The sequence below is a fragment of the Rhodnius prolixus genome, unplaced genomic scaffold, assembly GCF_049639745.1.
Source record: "Rhodnius prolixus isolate KJV_2025 unplaced genomic scaffold, Rpr scaffold_3, whole genome shotgun sequence".
NCBI classification, from domain to species: Eukaryota; Metazoa; Arthropoda; class Insecta; order Hemiptera; family Reduviidae; genus Rhodnius; species Rhodnius prolixus.
The window spans coordinates 13,220,330-13,245,104 of NW_027411603.1; the positions used below are offsets into that span (position 1 = coordinate 13,220,330).

The 24,775-nt window shown below is 31.7% G+C and overlaps 2 protein-coding genes across 4 annotated transcripts in view; one reads left to right on the forward strand and one right to left on the reverse strand.

Moving 5' to 3' along the window:
- LOC141453850 (G-protein coupled receptor dmsr-1-like) overlaps positions 1-24,775 on the forward strand; it is a 186,464-nt gene that overhangs the window by 150,161 nt on the left and 11,528 nt on the right. The window lies entirely within an intron of this gene.
- LOC141452567 (uncharacterized) lies at positions 2,227-4,101 on the reverse strand. Its single transcript, XM_074124856.1, has 3 exons — positions 3,862-4,101; positions 3,096-3,237; positions 2,227-2,414 (listed from the first exon to the last, which is right to left on the reverse strand). Exons 1-3 carry the CDS (start codon positions 3,971-3,973, stop codon positions 2,261-2,263), a joined length of 408 nt encoding a protein of 135 aa, XP_073980957.1. The 5' UTR covers positions 3,974-4,101; the 3' UTR covers positions 2,227-2,260.

The following is a 24,775-nucleotide window of genomic DNA, read 5'->3' on the forward strand; positions in this document are numbered from 1 at the left end:
AAACATAATCTCTGGATCCATAAAAAGTTGACTTCTTCCAATATATTTTGTAGAAATCTGGATTACACATAATCTGGATTTTAATTGGTTTATGCATCTAATACAAAAATTTTAAAGCTTGTTTCTTATAAAAAACTATTCGATATTCTAGGTATGTAAGTCATACTACAGAATTTCATGAACCTACAATATCACTTATTGTATAAAACAATGGATTTTTGGACCGCAGATCCAAAAAGGAACTTGATTCAAACCCAATCCATGTGAAGGTAGAAAATATAGTTAGTCTCTTAGAATGTCAATATTTGTAAATAAAATAAAGGAATATCCACTATCTTATTCTTGTTGAGAGAAAGTATTTTGCAATTCACTTTTCATGACATGTTTTGAATTCCTGAGAATTAAAAACAAAGTTAGCTTGTGATCTTTCTCTTTACTTTCACATCAGTTTTTTGTACGATTTTTGAATCCAAAAATTCTGCTGAAAGTTATCATAAATTCTAACTTGAATACGAATTGGAGCGCTGTTAGCAACAACCGAGTACAAATCTTTTCTTTCTATTTGAAAGATATCAATCCGGTAAAAATTACCAATTTAATAAGTAATTAATTGCTTTAATCTGTTGAATGTTAGTAAGATTATACAAATAATATCATTCGTGTTATAATTTGTCTTCTATCATTTTGAATAGATTCTTAAACTCGTTTTACGTACTCTTCATAATTGCACTCTCGTGCAATAATCTGAAAGCAAGGCATTCGTTTAATCTACCCAAAATTACCTAAAAAATAATTAGCTGTTGAATTATCTTGATAATTAAATAACTTTGGGGCTTAATGACTACAATTCTCTTTGTAATTTATGTATTATAAAAAACGTAACACAGTTAAATGATTTTAATCTTTATAAATCCTGCTGAGTGGAAATGAGATCTCTGCTTAAAATTCTTCGTCCAATGTATCGTTCCCGGTTAGCCCTGCAACAAAGCCTCTTGTGAATCAGTTTTTCCTACTTTTTTCTTGCTATCTGTAGTTTTCCATTCTCCCAAATCTTTGTAAATTACATTTATCTAGATTAATTTAATTATAAGTTTTGTTTATAAGATTTTTTGTTTTTTTATTTTTGAAATCATTTAACAAAGTGTTTATAAGAAGAAATCGCCCGAAATTAAGAATTTTGTTCAGATTTATGTCTTAAAAATTGGAAAACGCAAATTAGACTTCGGTTTAAGTAAGAACTTAGTCCTAACTTCTACCAAAGTCTATTTGGCTGTCTAATATGCACCAGATTCACATTGAATTGAGCCTATTGAACAGGTCGTTATATCGACCACACTAGGCATTTTATCTCTTCCTTTAGTCTGGAATATAAGATTTTTTTTTTAAGTGCCACTAATTAATTATTTTAATTGATAAGCCACAAGTATACTCGAATAAAATTCAAAAGTATATATTGATAGTGTTTGAAACAAATGAACTATGTGAACAAAAATGTTTTTAATATTAGCATAAAATGAGCATTTGCGCTTAAATAGTACCCTTTCTTTTAAATAAACCAAATTACCTATTAAGGTTTTTATCAATCTAGAATAACAGCTATACCACATGAATCACTTAAAAATCACTAATTTTGCTACGGTTTAACATATGTAATTATAGTCTTAAAAGATCCATCCTTTTTTTATTTTCTTCGTCAAAATATACACTCGGACTTTGTTTTTTGAAATTTTTTTGCTTTAAATTTTTATTTTGCAATCATTATTCACCTCTTTTTTTTTCGTGGCCAGTTTTGCTTAATGATTAATAGTCAACTTAAAATATTAATATGTATTATTTTAATATTGTACAAAAAACTTTTTTAGTCATGCTTATTATTGTACTTTTTTGTAAGCTGCTGTTTTGTGATCTGAATTTTCATGCAATAAAGTATAATTAATAAAGATAAAATATTTGAAAAATGAGAAGTCACTCAGGAGTTATTGGTTTTATTTTAATTATAGAAACTGAAATAATAATAATAATAATAATAAAAGTTCACTTAAATATATTTAGTTAAATGAAGAAACCAAACTAGTAATTAATTTCAATTTTAAGGAATAAAAGAAAGTAAATTATGTTTATTACCAACAATGAACAAAACTTGTTCCTTCCATACTACCATTCTTTTGATGTTTTATTTGTAAACCTTTTTAACTTAGCAACATATATTTTAATGAAAATACACAATTTTTCTTTTAATTATAATTTATTCTTTTCATTTTTAAACCTTGAAAGGTATTCCTTGGAATGGTCGTTCTTTGCGCAAGAACTTTTTCATTTCGGACGCCAGTTTAATATCAGCAGTACTTGTGCTGGGAAAATGAAGTCTTCTATTGTTGCGTACATCGCTCAATAGCGTTGCATTCCAACCGTACCTTAAACATTATTTAAATTTTTACAGAAGCAACGTTAAAATTAAATTAATATTTATGAAAACTTTATTAATTTTCGTGCGGGCGTTTGACCGATCTGAGATCCTATCATGACAAACTTCTTGGAGACAATCTACCCTGTGTTGAAGAAATTGCTAAACTCATCGTGATCTCCAGAGTAAAGTAAAATATAAAAGAAAGCAGCAACTCGAAAAATGAGGATAAAAAGTTGGTAATTTGCTTTAAGAAAAGGTCTAAAACGTCATTTGTAGAGGCAACATCTAGTCGAAAATAGAACTCTACAGCTAAGTGCCAATATTTATTGATCAAGGAGAGGCTGGCAAAGTCAATTTTTAATTTTGATGTTGCTTCTCACTGGTCTGACTCAGGCACCGTAACCATAGTTATTATTATTGTTAAAAAAATAAAAATAAAACCAACAATTTTATTTTTTTTAACGTACAATAATAAAAACTACCCAAATTAAATACAGTTCTAAATGAGAGATGGATGTACTTGCAGACATTTAGTACAACTTCAAGCATATTCGTTCTTACAGGTTTAATTCTAACATGAATTAATGAACTTATGGACTTTAAATTTAAGATTACAGTTTTTTTTTTTTTTTTTGAGATAGTCAAAATGAGAATGGTTACAACATTATACTAAAATACGAATATATACCATTGATTTACGGTTTCCGGATAAGACACCCTATCTCTTGGGGTACTGCTTACATATCTTTTGCATAATTCAATATACTCTTGTGGCGCATCAGTTCTCAAACAGTCATGACGTGCGTAGAATTTAGGTGTTACGTTTTCTGCTGGAAAAAAAAATAAATAAAAAGAAACTTGCAATGTAGAAAATTAAAGAAATCGCTTTTTGCTCCATTTTTCAAATGAATGAAAAGAACTTCAAGAAACATTTATTTGATGTGCCTTCAGATATCCTTCAGGAATAGAAGCACTTACTTCAATTGCACAGGTAAATTTCATTTTGAAATTGATGGAACAAGATCCTGGAAAAACTTCCCTGCGTTCAGGTAATTGGCATTGAAACCAATATAAAAGAAACTGCATACCTGCTTGTAAATATATAGAACTAGTATAAGAACATTAAATAACATTTAAATCGAAACTTAATTATCACATTAGATTTTTTATTATTATTACACATCTTGAATATTAGTTACTGATTTTAATTATAAGTAGGAGCAACCTAATAACAATTTGGGAGTTTCTACTACTTTCCGTTTTTTGAATTGTACTGAGGCGAGGCATGCACTAATTTCTAAAATTAATTTTTCCTTTACAGGGCACCACAGAATAAGTATTTCCGTTTCAAAAGCGCATTAGAAATTATGCACTTATCAATTACTTCTTATCAGCAGTAGAAGTAAAATTAAAAAAATATATATGTACGATATATTGCAGTAAAAAATTAATACATTTGGGATTAGCTGTGAACTCCTGATATACTTTAAAGTATTTCTTTTCCCTGTTTGCCGCTTCGATGATTAGCACCAGAGCGTTTTTATTGCGCTTATCCAACGATCTCATTCTTTTCCTTACTCTTCTACAAAAATAGTTCGAAAGGTAGTAAATAAACTATTACTATTAACAATTTAATAATTTTGACACATGCTTTTCAAAAACTTTGGATTCGCAACACATTGTCATAGAAACATTTCATAAAATAATTTTTATTTTATCATTGTTTTATTTTTATAAAATAATTTTATGATAAATATTCGTCTACAAAATTTCTTGTTGACATTGAAAATTTGTATTGTGAAATACTTAACTTCCTATCAACAGACCACTAAAATATCTCTAATAAATTACGTCTTTTAAATTTTAAATTTTGAATTTATGTCTTTTTAAGTAATAGTTCATTTTTAATATTTTATTAATTTATTTTAACAAAAAGTGAAGAAAACAAAGGAAACATTAGATTACTAAACAGTTTATTTTTGGGTAATTTAATGAATGTACACTTTAATAGATCGTAATAGTAAAGTGAAATAGCTCGAGAAAAAAATAATAATTCGGCACCACTTCCTTCTAATAATCAGAATCAATTTTCTCTCTAATTTTTTTTTTTTTAAATTGATCTACCATAGTTGTTTGGCTTTTATTCTGCTTTTGAGACCTGAATCCTTCTGAAAAAATTAAGATATCCCCTTTAAATGTTTTGTATTAATTATTTTATTTTTAATATGATTATTTTTTAATATGAATTACATCTAGACTTTGTCTTTTTTGTTTTGTTTTAGTTAGCCAGTGATTATAGAATATTGACTGGAAATGCAAGGCTAGTTGTAAACATTATTATGTGATAAAGCTTTACTTAAAAGTCTCTCTTCGTATCTAATTGCTGATATTTTAGTAATAAAATCCGCTGATAAGAGCAACAGGTGATAACAATTCCCTGATAAATGTATCTAGTGCTTAACCCAACAGGAAGCTGATAATAGTTTACATTTTTTAATTTTTTTTTTTTTTAATAAATTTCTAGAAAACTTTAAAATAATTAAAGTTTTTTACCACTTGGTTTGCTTACTCATAACGTAAGATTAAAGGTTAATGCTATTCGGTGGTATTTCAAAGGTGGAGTTTTCCATTTGAGACAAACATTCTAATTTAGATGAGTTGTAGGTAATGATAAGCAAGTGTTGGATGCACCCATTGAACAAGATGAAATTTATAAGTATTGTTTTCTAGAATACTAGTCTGGTCACTTGCTGGGCTGGTATTCAGTACGAGTTTTCTAAAAATTTGTCTCAAATCTGATTGCTCTATCTAAAATGTTTGTTTAATAAGAATTGGGATTTTAAAAATCCTTCAATAGAATTGTCCAAATTTCCAAATATTCTTTTATTTAAAGAGTGATACGAGTTAGTGGAAAATTTTTTATGAGATGGTAAGGAAATGTATTGTTTCATTAAAATGGTTGTTTGTTGTTACTTTTCCAAACCCAGATATTTCCTAAAATTGTTGCATCACACAATTAATACACTACACTACATTTCTTCTAAATTAGCTTTTATCTTTTTTTTCAAATCTCTCTTATTCCTCGTAAAAGTTTGTGTTTTTTGGAAATAAACTTTTAAAAGTTTATTTTAAGTCCTCTGAGTGGTTATATCAAACTGGAAAGCATCTGTCCCATCTCCCTGTTTTATCCACCATAATTTAAAAAAAAAAGCGTTCAAACGAGAAAGAAGTTCAAACCTGATGTTTCAAAATTGACCACAGGTACCAAGTGTTTCTATAATACTTAGTTTGAACTCGATTCTCCGGTCTTAAGTAGAGGATTGCTTGGAATCTTTTATTTATTTAATGAATTGCAGGTAAATATTATGGTTTGGCCACCATTAAGTCCAGCCTGAATTGTAAAGCACATGTAGCATTTGTGTAGGAGACGTTTCTGAGCTGGATAGCTTTCAACTAATCTGTTTAGTACACTGCATCCAACATTAGTTCTGTTCTACCGTCCATTAAATACCTATGCACGCTAGGGAAATGAGCAAATGAGCCTGCAGACAGAAATTAGCATTCCTCTGGTTCTAATTCATCCATTCAACCTCAACTCGACTGGCAAGAAAGAGTTTATTTTCTTCCAACAACTTGTAACAAGAGAGTTCTTGAAAATTATATTTCCATCCTACATCTTCCCAGAAATCAGAAAGGGAAAAGGGATTCTTAGAAAAGTTCAAGAAGAACAGGAAGCCGCTTCTAGTCCTAACGTAAAAACCAATTCACTCAAGCCAGCACTCATTCTACCAATCACATAAGTGACGAGCTCCTTCTTTACTCATTTTAAGGAAACCAGCTCCATTCCTATGATTTAAGGATGAGCAGGTTTATTCAAACACAGATTAGCTAGAAGAATGCACAAAACGAAAAACCCTAAAATTTTGTATTTTTTGTACTTTTATTGAATCTTTATTTTTCAATATATGTATTTATATCTATAAAAATTTAATCTATCGTACATTTAAGCCACTCCACTGTTTTTTTTTTTTAATATATCAAAAAGAATGCTGTTATTATTTTTGCAACAATTAAAATGATCCTTTTATTTTGTCAGAGAGAGTATCACATAAGCTGGGCGATGAAAGCAAAATTTAACGAATTAAACCCTTAACATCGTCGATCCAAAGTGATTAAAATTCTGAGCATAAGGCTTTAATTTTAACATTAATTAGTACTGGTACACAGCACAACGCTAAATTAATTACTTACATATATATTTATGTAAAATTAACAAATTTATTTATGCTGTCAGTCCATTTTGTGTGCTTCATCCTGTGCATTAACAGGTAATATTTCATTCTTAATGATCTAGCGACTAAGTTGTGAGAATATAGGAGAACCTCTAACGTGAAAAAATTAAAGTTTTTTTAGAGTAGTTTTATTGTTTATTAGAAAAATGCTTATCTGAAAATGAAAAATTGCAAGAAATTCAAATTTGACATTCCATTGAGATTTTAATCAGAATGAAAATATGAAATCAACTATAGTTAATGAATGCTAAATCGGTTATCCTTTCTGGGGTAGCCTGCATTATTTTTTTTTATCAATGCCACCTTCATGATGTTTGGCCAAAATACTACCAGATTTCCCTGGCGGCCTGCTTAGCAGCGTTAGAATTAGACTTAAATAGTAAGAATTAAACTTGATAACCCCCAAGTTCAAGTAATTTGTTTTTTTATGAAAGAGGATACCGGAGAAAAATTTCTTCGGTATTGCGATAACAGCTCCATGCTTCTTTTTAATTTGGATTTTGGTTTTAATTTAAATTTTTCGTTTAATTTAAGGCGCGACAATATCTGAGTACATTGCCGCCAAAACCCTATCAGTGCTCTACCAGTCTTTTGACACAGTGTTCTCTCGTTACAGCTTTCAATGGCAGTGCGCTGCTGGGGCTTAGAAAGTGCAGTTAGATTTGAACCCGAGGTAATCGGGCTTATTAATCCCTCTTGCTACCAACTGAGCTAATCCCTCCCATAACTGTTTTAAGTATTTATAAGTATTCCTACAATCACAATTACAAAAACAGAGAAAAGATTGAGTTTTTCAAATTAGTTTTTTTTCGCTCTTTTAAAAAGAATTTCCTATTGAATTTCCTTTACAAGTTTTCGCAAAAAGTTTAACCCACAATCCGCTTAAGAAAAGAAGACATGAAACGTTCTTAATGAATTATCACTAATGTATGATGAAAGTGCAGATGGGAAAGAAGCATCTTAAGAGAGAAATAATCCTACGAGTGTCCATCCAATTGGTCCTCCACAATTCTTAAACGAACTGTCCAGGACCCTTGCTTATTTAATCCAATTGTTCTTTTATTCTTGAACAAAATTCTTTTACATTGCAGGATTTTTCAATTTTATAACCATTGAAGTGTACATTTTAAAGCAAACTGATACATACATTAATCACATAAATAAATACTTTAATAAGATTTAAAACCATCGAGATAAATATCAAAAGAGTGTGAAGATGTTTTTTGTGTTCATGTGCTCTTATTTACAAATGTATTTAATAAACCAACCACCATAATTAAAAAAATATTAAAGAACGATTTAAACAATTTAATGAAAACCAATGGGCAATGTTTATTAAGAACGCCATTTAAGACCATCTTTCTACTTGGCCAAATCGAAAACTTAAGTAATATAAATTAAAAAATAAGGCTTAAATTACTTATAATTTCTCTTCCCTCTTGGATCTATTTCCAAAAGAAATGATTAGTTCTCTACAATTATTTTATTTCTAAAGAAAGATTTTTTTGGCTAGACGCAAAGTGTTGTACTAATTAATTATAAATAATGTTTTAAACGCTAAAATAATACAGAAATTAAATTAAATCTCTATTTTAAATTGTTTATTTGTAATGTTATTCTTAGTACAACTATCAAGTAAATATTAAGCTATTATGTTTGCATTTAATTAACAAGTAATTAAATCACAAATTCAATCGCTTAGCTTGTAATTAAAGAAGTTTTAATCTCAGTTTCATAAAATATCGGTGTTGGAGAGGGTGATAAACTTTCCTGTAGTTAGAGTCTCAGCCTTCCACAAGTTCAGCAAAGACAGCCAACATACAGCAATAATATTTCCAACGGAAAAACGGAAATTATATCACACAAACCAAACTCAATATATATGGACTTCTAGAAAAGCTTCTTTCCTTCAATTTTTTTTTTTTAACACTAAGAAAATCTTAAAAGAAGGAGCGAAAAATGGTTGTTAAAATGGAACTAAAAAAAAAAAAAGTCTCCATGGCGCCTACTTAGATATACAAATTTAGAAAGGTAGATGCTGCAGAGTTAAAACCCTAAAACAAACCTAGGCCCTCCGAAAAAACTACTTTCAGAGAGGTTTAATCTTTGTAGATGAAATTTAGAATGTAGACATTGTACAAAGAAGCAGTGTGTAGTTGATAATCCAAGTGTGCAGTGAGTTGTTTCAGGATTCAATGAAACTGTTACTGGTGTACCTTGCTAGAGCGCCCAAAGTCCAAGAAGAAGTAGGAAATCGGCTTCCTCTCGAGCGGACTGTTGAAAGAATCTCAGGAGTGTTCTAAGATCTAACATATACTGAGCCATACATTTATTTTAAGCGGCTTCTTCACTGTCGCCCAAAAGAGAATAGCAGAGCATTCTTCAGAATTTCAAATGAACTATATTTACTTATTTTCGTTCCCCTTGAGTTTAATAAAACTTTTAATTTTTGACGCTTACATATTTATTAACTAGGATTAGTAAGGATAGCCACTAGAATAAGAAAGAAAGCAATAATTGATGACCCAGTTAGAGATCATTTCATTTAGAGTTAGGAACTTGCGTAACGAAAGTTCAAAATAATATCTGCTGAACCTAAGTTTTCCTGGCTAATTCAGGGCAAAAATATCAAATTAATCTTTCAGAAAATGGTGACCCTTTTGTTAATATAGGTTATCACAAGACTTACTTAATATGTTTGTATGGTTTCTCTTTACTTTCTTGTACAGTTGGAAGAGAAGAAAAATAAATAGCAGAAGATCGTATTTCACTTCTCAAGAATAAGCAACTAAGAAGTTAAAAAGAGGCATTTTGTAATTATCCGTTTTAAGTTATCTAACGGATGAGTGATAATTAAATTTAATTTGTTCATAGAAACTCAAAATATTTCTTTTACATAATTCAGAAAATGATTTTTTTCATTAATCAACTCTGTCATCTCACTTTTTAAAGAATCATTGAACTGACTTCTCTGTAGGAGTTGTCAAACTGTGGGTCAGGACGATTCGCAGTTGTTTAGAGAATAAAGAGAAGGGTTCTATGAAAACGCATGAGTCTTCGTAAAAAATATTTATACATTGCCAATGAGGAATGGGATTATGTAGTTGAGAGAGCAGAATTTTTAAGTAAATATTCATAAATTGTTTATTATTTATTGAGATTTGAGGCTTCTCGACATAAAAGGCCTTAGACGTGCGCCCAGGCAAAGATTTATTTTAAAATTTGCTGAAATTTCTAATAAGTTAGTCAGTTAGTGTCTGTAACTCGACTTTAAAAGAAGTTGATACTTTTGCTAAAGTATGGTGGCTGGATTCTCCTGAAAACTGGAACTTTTACCAAAGGTCACTAAGATTTCTGATTGGCTCCTTTCCTAGACATTGTTTTTAGAATGGAGAAAAAAATATTTTATTTTACTTAAAAGCTGATAGCGAGAATTACATTTGTTCGGATCACACTAGTTATAGATAGATGAGCTTAGACATTTTCTCTTCAAGGTAATTGTCCAATTTTTTTATGTCACCTGTGAATCTTAGATAGTTCAAGGCAAGGTTTAGATTTTTCTCTTATAAGCTGCACGATGTTGCTTATCTTTGGGATAACTGCCTAAGTTGGACGAGAAGGCTTTAGTTTCTCTGCTTAGATGAAGAATATTATTATTTCCACTACTACATGGTTTAGAATTTATCACTGACGTTTTTAGTAGATAGGCTTTAGTAATAGCCGAAACCAATTAGAAAATTGGGCAGAATTAGGGTGGTATGGCAAAAGGTATTTCGTTTTAGTTTATTAATGAGATAGTAGGTTTTAAGAAGAAGATCCCACAATAATTTCTTGCTTTTATGTTAATTAAAACAGCCTTATATTACTTTTTCCAAGGTGTCTACCGAAGAAAATTACAGCCTCTTTTATGGCTGGAGGAAAAAGAAATAACATTCCGCTTGCATTTTCTCTTTGAGTATACAATCCTGTGTTATCTACCATTCCCTAATTTGTGTCTTTATAATCTCTTATGACTTATTTATATATTTATCTTTGATATTATGATCTGTGGAACTTTTATTTAAAAATATACAAATTAAATAACAAATGAAAGAAAGGAATGAGCAAGTGCCTATATCGGAAGTGTTGTTCAATCAACGAGATTTTGATAATTTTAGAGAATTGACTGTATCATTTTGCAAAAGTTCTTTTTATAAAAATAAATATTTTCAACTATAAATACATATATATCCTTGCCCAATGCAACACTCATTGATAGATAATCTACTAATAAAAGTAAAGTAATGATTAATTTTTCAGACAGGCTTTGAGTCTAACACCGATTAGATGTATTGGACGCAGGCGTTTAGCAAATATTCTTTATAATAAATTTAAAAACTTAATTTCTTGTAAAATTGGAACAAACTGATTAAATTTTCGAAATTTCTTTCATTTAATACTTCACGATTTAGAGCAGGTGTCACCGAAAGGGGTCGATATTGACCCTTAGAGTTCTATGTAACAATCTTTCAGGTCGATTAGGAGCCGGTGGAAAAAATTATTTAATAATTAAAAGTTTGATGAATTGTATGAAAAGTTTGAAAAATTTATATAAATTCAAGCTTGCGCAAGTCATGTTAATGTTTCAAATAAGATTTTCTGATTAAGAGTTGTATTAATCTATAAAAAAAATATATAATTCTACACATTACAAGTATTTGGTTAATTCTGAGATGTGTTTTATAATCTAAATAAAGTTCTTCAGTCCATCTGAAAATTTTCCTGTAATAATAAGGTGCTCTGAAATCAATATTGCTCGCTAAAAATAAAGAAGTAGCTACAAATTTTCGTTCACATAAAGCAAATACTCTCGTTCCAGTCGTGTTCCTATCCAACGTAACTTGAGAAGTGCTAAGGAAAATAAAAGAATACTGTTCGCTTTTAAAACCCATATATATTGTTGTAAGACAAGAATAAATATGGTGAATTCGCAGTAGTTTGAAATAAATATCTGTTTCCAAGAACTTAATTTCATTTTCCATTAGGTTTATTTGGATTTATTATATGAATAAATAAATAAATGGCTTCTAACTCTTGTTTCTAGCCTTTTGCAATTACTTTCCTTGCCGCTTTTTTGTTAAGAACTACAGGAACTAATAGAAAGTAAACATTTGGTAGTTCGCAAACTTAAATGATTTTCTCTCACTGTACGAGGGTCGTTTGAAAAGTCCATGCAAAGTCAGAAAGATTGCACCACTGGCGCGTATCGAGCTTATGTTTAGTTAGTAGCATCTCTTGGAAGAACACACACCAAGTTTCAGCCAGATCGGTCTATTTCTTTGTGTTTGGCATTCGTTTGAATCGAAGAAGTCGAGTGATTTTCAAAAAATGGACGAAAAAGAATTTCGTGTGTTGATTAAACACTACTTTATGAAAGGCAAAACGCCTCAGGAGACTAAAGAGAAGCTTGATAAACATTATGGTGACTCTGCACCTTCGATTAGAACAGTTTATAAGTGGTTTCAAAATTTTCGGAGTGGCCATATGGGCACAAGTGACGCTGAACGTTCTGGACGCCCTGTTGAGGTTACTACTCCAGAAATCATTGATAAAATCCATGATATGGTGATGGATGACAGAAGAGTGAAGGTGCGTGAGATTGCTAGTGCTGTGGGCATCTCGAATGAACGGGTACATAATATTTTGCATCAACATTTGGACATGACAAAGCTATCCGCAAGATGGGTGCCGCGATTGCTCACGCTTGACCAAAAACGAAATCGTGTGAAGTGTTGCAAGGACGGTTTGCAGCTGTTCCAGAAGAATCCGCAGGACTTTAAGCGTCGTTTCGTCACTGTGGATGAAACATGGATACATCACTACACTCCTGAGACCAAAGAACAATCTAAACAATGGGTTACCAAGGGGGAATCTGCGCCAAAAAAGGCGAAGACCGTTCCTTCGGCCGGAAAGATTATGGCGACTGTCTTTTGGGATTCGCAAGGAATAATCCTCATCGACTATCTGGAAAAGGGTAAAACTATTACAGGTGCATATTATTCATCGTTATTGGACCGTTTGAAAACTGATCTGCAAGAAAAACGCCCACGATTGGCCCACAAAAAAGTCCTTTTCCATCACGACAACGCACCAGCTCACACCTCAGCAGTTGTGGTCGTAAAATTAATGGAAATAGGGTTCCAACTCGTTTCACACCCCCCTATTCTCTAGACTTGGCTCCCTCGGACTACTATTTGTTCCCCAATATGAAGAAATGGCTGGCGGGAAAAATATTTTATTCAAACGAGGAGGTGATTGCAGAAACGAATGGCTATTTTTCAGACTTGGACAAATCCTATTATTCGGAAGGGATCAACAAACTAGAGCAGCGTTGGACGAAGTGTATAAGCCTAAAAGGAGACTATGTTGAAAAATAAAAAAGGTTTACCCCAAAAAATTAAGTAGTTTTTATTTTTGCACGGACTTTTCAAACGACCCTCGTATTTCCTACTATAACAAAATGAAATGCAAAATAAAGTTAAATGTCACAGTTTAATTAAAAAAGTATAGTCAACATTAGCATACCTTTGCTAACAAGGAAGTTGATTTATCCCATCTCAAGAAAAAATTACTCAAGATATCCTGAGCTTTCAGGTTTGGGAAGTATGATGCGCAATGCAAAACTTCGATCTCATTCAATTTTTTGAACGATAATATGAGAAATGAGTGGGGGGCGTTTTAATGTAATTAGAATCAGATCTTTTTGATGACCAATGCTGTTTGATGGCGTAATTTCGTTTCTAATTTGATTGTTTTGCCGGTTTTCAAATATGAATATTGGATTAATCCAGTCACCAACCACCACATCGCAATCACTTTTTATTTTATGGGTTTATCCTTTAGAAAGTGTATGGAGGCTCAGCCTTGTCTAACCATGTTCAAATTGTTGCCTATAGTTGTAGAGGATCTAATTTTTTTTCATCACAAATCACGGTCCAACCAAAAAATGTGACAAACCTCTAAAAGTGACATTTTTTACTGAACATTCAAATCATGAAGCTTTCACTTTTCGAGTTTTTTCACTTTTCCAATACTGAACCATCCTCAACAGCAGTTTGGCTAACGTCCAGTTGTTCCACGGATCTGTTTAATATAGGTCAGCTACCACGATGGTCCTTAAAGCATTAACTTTTTAACCGGTATGTACATAGTTTATCATCCAGGTCAATCAATGTCTGTAGACCGAAATTTCTGGAATCAACGTTTCACTCTGCTTTTATTGGTGCTCCAAACAACAATTCTTCGAGGCGTCACCAGCAGTGTTTGCAGTCGTTGTTTGAACTCATAAAAGAGAGAAATCAGAAATTTCTTCCTAGAAATGAAACAATGGTTCAGAAAAAATGGGAAAAAGTAGAAAAATAGTTTTAAGTTAATATTTTCATCAGAAAAACGCTTTAAAAAGTTCATCTGCCAAAACCTTTCTTCCAACCTAATGAATTTAGGAGTTTTTGTTTTTACAATAAAATTATTTTATATTAAAGTTTATAAAGCCATACTAAAGTACATATATTAATAATTAATTAGCTAAATATCTTGTCGTTGTAGATATTGTGAAAAGTGGGGAGGCTGTAAGACTTGGCCCGCAACACTCAATTTACTTCTTGGCAGAATATTAGTTTATTGCAGGCCCTTTGAACCACTTTAATTAATTCATCAAAGTAATTCTAACATTATTAAATCAATCTATATATATATGATCGTAAGATAATATTTCTTTTGAAGTTTTGAAGATACAAGAATTTTTTTTAGTTATTATTTTTAGCTATGAATAGTAAATTTTAAATATTTTTATTTTCATAGCATTTCGCCTCAACTGTTAAACCGGGTTGATCTTTTATAAGCATTATGATATGAATAAGCTGCTTACTTCAAGCTCTTCTCTCAGAGCTTACAAGCTCTCATCACTTTCCTTTATCCTCAGTTTATAAGCGGCAGGATGGAGATTGATTATCTAACTTGTAGGCAAAACTAAGTATTTTTTTTAGCTTTAAAGACTGAGAAGCCCAGATTCTGTTTGCCTACCACAATTGCTTCCTTTACAATCAGCGATCTGAGCTGGTTAATCTTTGGATATTTCTGGTAATCCCAAAATCGAACAGCTGTATCCTAATATGATCGCAATCGCCTAATAGCAATAATAATAACAATGGTGAAAGCAAAATAAACTCAATGTGATTTTCCAAGAAATACTTATTTTATTTTGTAGTAACAGTACTCCTGCACGGGCCAGTGTACTCGTTTATCGGCCACATTGTTTTAACACACTCCACAATATCCTAGAATTCTCTGGAGAACTATCTTACTTTAGCAGTTCTTTGTCATATCTTTGCTCTATCACACAATGGTGAATCCTCCATTTTTTTTTACTCATTATGATAAAAATGATTATCAAACCCACTTTTTAAACTTTGACAGAGCCAAAAATACCTGTAACTTTACCATAAAAAAAGGCGGCAGGTGTACCCACTTAGAAATCAATTTGAATTCCCAAATTAGAGAATAATTTTTGTACCACCTTTTTTTGTTTTAATATGGCAACTTAGTTGATCCATCGTAAAAAAGGGCCTTCAGCACATGGCTGAGCGATTAATTCAGGCAGTTACTGCCTTCAATTCCCAAATTATATCCTACGAGTTTTAATTTATTTATTTCAAACAATCCATTTTGTTTATGCAAGTTAGTGAGGAAGTTGAAAGATTGAACAATTATTTGATGTGGAATATTGAGGCGGGACTCATTAAAAAGCATCACATAAAACATAAGGCCAGAAGATAGTACTTCTCAGTCAATCCGAATTGTTCATCCAATGTGTATTACGTTCCAACCAGAGAGACATAGTAGAGGATAAAAAAAAAATTATACGCATTGTTGGTGCTCCCACACAGGATTGTCAAAGGTCCGTCCGATAGCTGTCTCCCTCTAGTGATGTTGAGTCTCGTCCCGTTAACGTCAGGCTTTCACCAACAAACAAGCGTTGAAATGAAAATTATTTCACATTATTCTACGCTTTTCTCATTCAAACTCATTAATTAGTTTTCCTGAATAAATTTCCTTTATATATTTATATATTAAACTGGTGATAATCAATTTCTAATTTTCATTATGTGTTATAATTATTCTGACAGCATGCAATTAAGTTAGATAGACTTAAGGCCATTACATCAAGCAGTTTTCATCAGTTAAAGGACATTAATACCCATAAATTGGTTATTTTCATGAACTGGTATCCACACAACTATATCTTGCTACAGTCACTGCAAATTTATAACGAAGGTAGGCCTTTTTTTATGTTACCTAAACTTCAAGAGAGATTTGGGCTGATTTTTGGTTGGAAACGTGGAAAACTTGAAAAACACCTACAGGAAATTCGCATTTCTTATCAAACCATTTTCGTCCAAACAACGAAAATTTAGCCAAATATTAGAAACCTATCATAAAAATTATATTTGTCCAAAAACCTAATCACCTATAAAAAATGGCTATTGAAAATTAAAAGCTTCTGACGCTACAACTGTATTCAAAATTCAGGAAAAGGCGTATTGAATTATGTTTAATGGGGGAAAAATGGAAAGGTGTAACCTATTACGATATTTAAGGAGAAGACTACCAACATTTCCTCATTTATACGAATATAAATACTTTAATGTATTAAAGAAAAAAAATATACTAAAAAGTGACGAATATTTGTAAGAGTAGAAATACTTAACGTACGATATAAAAAAAACATGATTTTAGACTGATAAAGCTCTGAGCATAAGGGCAATCAAAATATTTTATAATATCCCAGATTTTTAAAAAAGGGTTATTAAAAATATAATAAAAAATTGTCACAAATCGCAGTCACAAGCTTAATGTAATTAAAAATTGCTTGTTCAGGCAAATAAATACATTCCATATTCAATGCAGAAATAAAGCAGCATATTGCCGATAAATTCTGTGGCCTTCGCTGCTAAAGAAGTTACAATAAATTGTTTAAAAACAAAAATAGGCCTATCTTTTCAAACGGTTCATGCATTTTTATGTCTTCTTTTCTGGCTCTGCCGCCTCATTCCACTTCTTTCTTTGCCTTTCTTTCACCAGATAAGGGGAGCTGTCTTGTTGGCTGTTTGAATTTTCTTTCTACTAGAACTTTATCTTGCCTAATGTTCGTAAAGCTTTTGTTTTTTTGTTTTTTGTGGCCTACTGTTTTTTGATGTCATCAACCATACGTAGACTAATTATTTTTTATTTGTTATTGTTTGCAACGTTGCATTTCTGTTTGGTTTCCCATATTTCTAGTGTTCAAAGGGATCTTGCATTCCCTGACTTTTTGTTTAAAAAAATCCTTGATTTTCGTTTTTTATAGTAAAGGCAAATTAATGGTGTGCCTACCTTCATTTACTAATTCCAAATCGTCTTAACGTACGCATCATCCAGCCTCTCCAAGCGAGATTTCCCCGTTATGGGACTCCACGTGCTTTGCAGATAATGCATGCGCTAGGCTCCTTCCTTTCCACATGACCCAACCCCCTGAGTCCATCTTTATTCCTGAAGATTAAGAGGTCTTCATTAGTATGAGTGGCTACATTAGTGGCCACCGTCTTTATGAGACCACATATTCATATCTCTTACTTTCTTTTCAATGCTTTTCAGATTTCTAGTTAATGCCTTCAATTCTACAACTTAGTGGAGAGGCAACTTTTTGCGAACAAACCTCATCCACTTTCTACAAAAGAGCCAGTTTTGCAAAATACTCAATATAAAAATTGTATAAATGGTAGCGATCCTAAAATAAGAAGGTTTTTTTGGTGGGGGGGTATCAGGTTATTCAAGTTTAGAGCTAATGAAAGCGGAGAAATACTTACCAACGAGGTCATCAATAGCAAGGAAATGGAAGATTTCAGATTAACGGCTACATATTTAAAGGGAAAATTTGCAAAATTGGCGATGCAAAAGTCGCAGATAAAATACAGCCTCAGCAATAAAGACACCTTCAATAAAGCATTAATAACCCAGGAGATCATGATTTAAAGGCACTTCTACCAACAAAAGCGTCGTTAGGACCATAAGTAATAAGATAGCTAATCACTCATTGTTTGAGTCACATTTACATACAAAATCGAATGAAATCTTCACCTTTTGTGTACATTTAATGAAAAGGAAGACGTCAAGTGTATAGTGTTGTTTTGTCTTCAATATGAATAGGACAAAAGGATTAATTTGCCGTTTTGTACCAATAGATGCAAGTTCCCTTCCGGTACGAAGATGTAGAATAGTATTATTCTTCAACCACATTTGTGTTCTCGGATCTCTAGTTACATTAACCACTAAATATGAGATTAATAATAGACCAAGTTTTACCCATGCGAAAAACCTTTATATTCTGTCTGGTAAGATTGTTGCATAAAGGTTGATATGTAATATACAGGGTGTTCATTTTAAGACGGCTCAAATGCATTTCATGCTTAAACGGTTAATCTGAGCAAAAACTGGTAGAGGTAAAATTTGTTGCCCGTCACCTCTAGTTTCAGAATATGTGACTTGATTTTAGATTCCTTCCCGCATACGCGGCTGACGCGCGACCAAAAGTGAGGGTAAGCAGTTGACCCCCATTTTCATATACACAGTTTTAAAGAGTATAAAAAGAAATGAAAGAAACCGGAAACCGCAATTCGATATCTTCAAAATTAAAGGTGCTAGGCCATTTCAAAATCTGGTATTTTTAATCATATTTCAATTTTTTTAACTTGTTATCAAAGAGAAAGAAGAGCACGCGATAGGTCATTTTTATGTATTTTTTCATCCCCTTTCTATTCAAAATATTGCCAAGGCCGTAAAGCTAGTATTTTTCTTAATATCGGGAAATAAGACGTTTTCCGAGTGATTTTTCTAAGAAAAATCAATGGTTAAGAGCTTTAGATGTACTCAAGCATACACAAGATGGCTAAATATTAATTTTACATCTGTTACAAACAAGAAGGTTTAATAATTATTTGGTAATTTTGGGAGAGTTGCGTTTAATTACCAAAAATATTGGAAACCCCCTGCCACATATTTAAGTGATCAATATCTTTCATGTAAAGGATCAAACTTATGTTTTAATTTATCAAATAATGCACTTTACTCAACTTGTGAAGCATGTACGGTGGCTTCAAAGGTGCCTCCTCAGATACAGAGATCAGTTGATAACCTCCTGGCTAACCTGGCTTGCGAGTCTGAGGAGACACCTTTCAAGACCCAGTTCATGCTGCAAAAGCTGCAAAAGTGCATTATTTGATAAATTAAGGAATAAGATTGATCCTTTACATGCAAGATATTGATCACTTAAATATGTGGCAGGAGGTTTCCAATTTTTTTGCTAATTAAACACAACTCTCCCAAAATTTCCAAATAATTATTAAACCTTCTTGTTTGTAACAGATGTAAAATTAATTTTTAACCATTTTGTGTATGCTTGAGAACATCTAAAGCTCTTAACATTTGATTTTTCTTAGAAAAACCTCTCGGAAAACGACTTATTTCCCGATATTAAGAAAAATACTAGCTTTACGGCCTTGGCAATATTTTTAGTAGGAAGGGGATGAAAAAATACATAAAAATGACCTATCGCGTGCTCTTCTTTCTCTTTGATAACAAGTTAAAAAAATTGAAATATGATTAAAAATACCAGATTTTGAAATGGCCTAGCACCTTTAATTTTGAAGATATCGAATTGCGGTTTCCGGTTTCTTTCATTACTTTTTATACTCTTTAAAACTGTGTATATGAAAATGTTGGTCAACTGCTAACCCTCACTTTTGGTCGCGCGTCAGCCGCGTATGCGGGAAGGAATCTAAAATCAAGTCACATATTCTGAAACTAGAGGTGACAGGCAACAAATTTTACCTCTACCATTTTTTGCTCAGATTAACCGTTTAAGCATGAAATGCATTTGTGCCGTCTTAAAATGAACACCCTGAATACTCGTATATCATAAGTTAAATGGCGGTATTACGAAAGCCAATGCAAAAAAAAATCAAATTTCTTATTTTTATCTTTATTTACTTGCTTTGGATATTAATCCAATCAAAACAATATTGTTCCAACAGCAATAAGCAATTAGTATCAAACAAGTTGGAATAGGTTTTTAGAATAGAATATCACAAGTTGAAAGACTGTGAAACAAAATAAAAGTTGTTAAAACATTTCTGTATTTATCGCCAGAAACAAAACTCTGAAAATTCGAAACCCTTCAAAAAAGGAGTGCACGAGAACAACCGTAATAAATATTTTTTAAAAATAAATATTTCATGTTACTAAAAGATACAAACAATATATAAAATCAGAAATAAGTGGATTTTATTTTGAAAGAATTTGTTTTTTGGTGTGGAAAAAAAAAGGCTTTGAAAAGAAAGAACTTTTTATCACTTTATCATCCGTTTAGTTCATAAATTATATTAGAAATGGAACAGCTGGCCTCCCCAATTCAAAATCTTAAGTACTTCAACCCAGTAAACTAACTTGAACACTCTGTGTATTCAAATGTGAGATCCATTTTTTTTTCTTTTCAAGGTACAAGGTATCCTCGTATATAATAACCAATTTAACTTCCGGAGTACTTTGTACACTACTACTTTATCCTACGTTTCACGGAAATATATGCTCATAAAATATATCTTTTTTGCGTCTTTTAGCCTAAGAAGCTTTACTCAAAGTTGTAGTTTGTCATGTAGCCAAACTTCTCTTAAGTTGTTTTTTTGGCAACTTTCTGCTCTTTACACATCTTTCTAAATTTTTTTTAACCTTTCCCAACTAATTAAAATAAATTTAGGAAACAATTGAAGACTTACAAAAAAAAAAGTACTATTACTTTTTTGAAAATTACTGAAAAATGTTTTTTTTTTTTTACAAATCAAAGGGAAAACCCAACATCATGTTTCCTTTTTGGAATTAAAATGAAAAGGATTTTCTAATATTATTTCTGTTTTCATTATCCACATGTTTATTAGTAATTCTCTTTCAATGTCTAACAGTGCATAAACTAAACATCCTTTTGTTATATCCTATTCCCTTGTGACGTAGTTGCATCTCCTCCAGCAGCCAGATTTAGTGTCTTCCCCTGAGGAAAAGAAAAGAAGCCTTCTCTAGAAGCACTTTAAAAGAACTTGGAATAATATAATTGTATCTAATATAATTATACATCTAATTTCCATTTGTTCAGCCATTCATTAATTCAGTCATAGTAATAATAATTTTATATATTAAAAAGTACATTATTTGTGAGGGTTACAACTGTTCTACATACTAGATCTTTTTTAACTTCAAATAATAAAAAATTAGATATATTATAATGCAATTAACGAGCAGGTATCTCGAAGAAAGCAACAGTGACACGCCTACTGCAACTACCTAAACAATTCATTGGGCTCCCTTTGGAGACTTGTACAGAATAATAAGCGTCAAAATAATAACAGCTAAAGCATAAATAAATATATGTGTGGGAGACGTTGTTTGAGGATTGGCTAAACCCAAGTAATGCTCGACTGTGAACAAATCAATCCTGAAGAAGAAATGAGGCATGGAAAGACTTCCTCCACACAAGTCAGCAGGACTACTTTTTCTCTGCCTTTTTTTTTATATTGGCAGTAAATTGTAATGATCTGTACTTGTTTATGACGTACCAACAAAATTATGCTTACTGTGGGCAAGGTGGAAAATTCTCAGATCAAGTAACTCTAGTTGTAGTTCAAAAAATTAATTTTTTCTACCTACTTTTCTTTGTCTAACTAACATTTTACCTGTGAAGTGCTGTTCTGGAAGCTGTGCAAAACTTTATCTGTGGCTGGTATTATCTCTTCTATATATCCTCAAAACGTTTTTCAAAGACAAATTTTCTTAAAATAAAAACTTTACTATATTATTAAGTACTGAACAAAGGGCAATTTAGCCACGTAAAGAGGATAAGTCGTTGGGAATTTTAATGTGCTTTAAAGCGTAAAACAGTCATCAAGATGATCAAAGAACTCAAGAAAAGCTGGAAAATTATTTGGTCATTAATTAGAGAAAAGAAAATTTAAGCCGCTGATTCTGAGAAGAGCTGAGAAGGATCAACAAATTTTGTTTCATTATCAGCCGCTATTAGGTGTTGCCCCAAGGAGGGTGGATTAACTTCAGAGTTTTTGATGCGCCAGTGTGTATCCCAGTTAATTATAAAAAATAGCTCCTAGATCATAGACCTACCATTCACACTATACACTTAGCAGATGCAGTGATAATGTCTGAAGCAAAAGTGAGTGCGTAGTCTTGAAGTAAAAACTAGTTAAACACGTTTGCGCGTTGAAAGGGAAGAGATTTGTTTCCATCTGATTGATGATGTTTCCTTTCTGTTTTGAGAATTATTAACTAGTTTTAACGAACTAATTTCTTTCTGTTTGGCAATTTTGGACAAATTATTTTAGCGCTTTTTTTTAATGGTTATTGCAGAAGATAAAATAATAATTAGAAAAATAATTAATACATAATCTCATATTTTCCTTACAATAATTTTAAATTTCTCATTTTATTTTACGCCCCAAATAATATATAAGATGTTCAAAAAGGCATAAGCTAATTTAAATGGGGTTTAAACGTGGTTGCCAGCAGATAGATTCCTCAGATGACTTCTAGAAGGGCTAAAGCCGATAGAGTTAGTTGGAGACCTGCTTAACTTCATACAGCCGAGATCAGTACTGCATCTCGCTTGAGATGGCTGCATCAAAACAGCAGTTTTCTCTATCAAAGTAGGAGTGAGAGTCTGGTGAAGAATGTCCAGATGATGAAAGAAGATTGGCAGTGCAATTATGTTAATATTAACAACAATACAACACAACTAATTATTCAGCAAAGAAATATACGTACTATGTATGTATTAAATATATGTATTATAATTATTTGTCTCTTTTATTTCCAGCATCAAATATTGCTGTTATTGTAGGAGTAGTGAGAGCTACATAGTTTAATGCATTAATATTTCATGATATTCTAGTTGTTATGTTTGTTGTTCCATAAAACTATAGCCCCACAATATTAAGAACGTTGACCCAACCGTTTATTCGATAAAACTTTATTACACCCACATAAGAAGTGATACGTTTTTAGGCGAACTTTAAGACAAACTTTGCTTGTTATTACTTCAATTTCTTATTTCCAAAACAGCGTAAATGAAAAGTGTTTTCTTCTACGAAACAAGACTCATTATTAAGTAAGAAATAGCTTCTAGTTAGAGTCCACATACCATCCTATGTAATCAGAGTTTCCATTATTATTAATATACCAAGGCTAATTGTTACTTTCATCCTGGAATAAGCAACAGAACAAGGCTTAAATCATTTTCACTGAAAATGACATTTAGTTAGATGGCAGCCATCAGGAATTTGCCTTTTCTTGAAGTACTATATTTTGCCGCCTCTTATAGAGTCTACGTTTCAGTGAAAATGACATTTAGTTAGATGGCAGCCATCAGGAATTTGCCTTTTCTTGAAGTACTATATTTTGCCGCCTCTTATAGAGTCTACGTTTCTTCTATGAATTCATAAAAGCTTCCTCTAAGATATTTTTTCATTCAGGAGACCAAGTATATGAATGGATACTTAAATACAAAACGTTGAATGATATCATGGACATGAACAGTTTCTTACAGATAACATTGTCTATTACTACTGTCCACCGAGCGGTCCAACAAGATTTCTGAAAGAGAAAACACCTGAATTACATCCCAGGACCAATCAGCTTACACAAACACAACTACTGAATTTATTCCTTCCTTTATACTAGATAATAATTATTTATTTTAATTTAAGACTCTTAAATATCCTGGTCATTGGCTTCCGTAGCCTTTTTCACTGCTGAGCTCAATACCGTGTCGTTCACCGGAAAACATTAATTAATATTCATTTCGTCGAAGCAGGCCCTAAGAAAAAGAAACTAAGGATAGGTAACCAGTTTCGAACCCATGATCTCCGCAGGGAATCCCCTAAACACTGAGCCGATCTCTTCCGTTTTCATTTGTTTCTTTTGTCTTTATTTATTTATTTATTTTTTTTGTATCTCTAATAAAGACAATTAAAATAGGCTTAATTATAGAATACAACAGAAATAAATAGTACTTACCCAAAATGCTAGGGATGGCAAGAAATTGAACTATTTTTCAGAAATTAAATTAAATTAAATGAATTTTATTCCTAAAAACATCATTTCTAGAAATAACATCGCCACAGTTTGTTTTGTTGTAAGTAGCAGACTTATAATTATCAACTATGTATTCAGCTAGCCGAAGTTATTCTTTCTAAAAGTTCAGCCACGAACATTTATTCTTGCAATTCAATAAGGTTATTTCTTTTCTGTAAACGTGAATTTAGGTGGTGTTTCGAGTTGGCTAAAATTTATTGCGACCTTTTATTTTACTCCTTAATTGCCAAATCTATTAAATAGTCAATAAACAAGTCATTAGTTAGGTTTAATCCAGAGCTTAAGTACACAGTTTACTTGTACTTCAACACTCCATCTACCACTACAGCAAGATATTAGTGAAGGGCGACCAACAACTCTTCTAAACATTATCCAAATAAACATGATCAAGTATTAGGACATCAATCAATTCGTCCAATCAGTATAACACAATTTGAATTGTAAGTTTAACCATTTGCTTCTGAATTTTTTTAATTTTTGTACACTTTATTTATTGCAATTTTTATTGCTATTTATTTATTTAAAATAAAAAGAGAAAAGGCGTGGCACCTTTTTTTTATTATAATTTCTCACAATACCATTTCATCTCCGGACTATAAGACTATAAGATGTAGAAACTCTTAAGAAGATACAAACTTAATGGGGATATTTTCGGTAGTTAACAGAGTTAGTGTAGGTTTTTGTAGAAGAGTATGTAAAATTTATAACATTGACGTTTTGTTTTTTTAATCCAACTTAACTGATGTAAGGAAGTGTTATTCAAGCGAGGACTTATCAGTTTGTTTGAAACTTTTTCGTGAGGTTGATGATATTACGATGGTTCATTTTGTAGGTCTTGAGCTAGCTGCTCTAG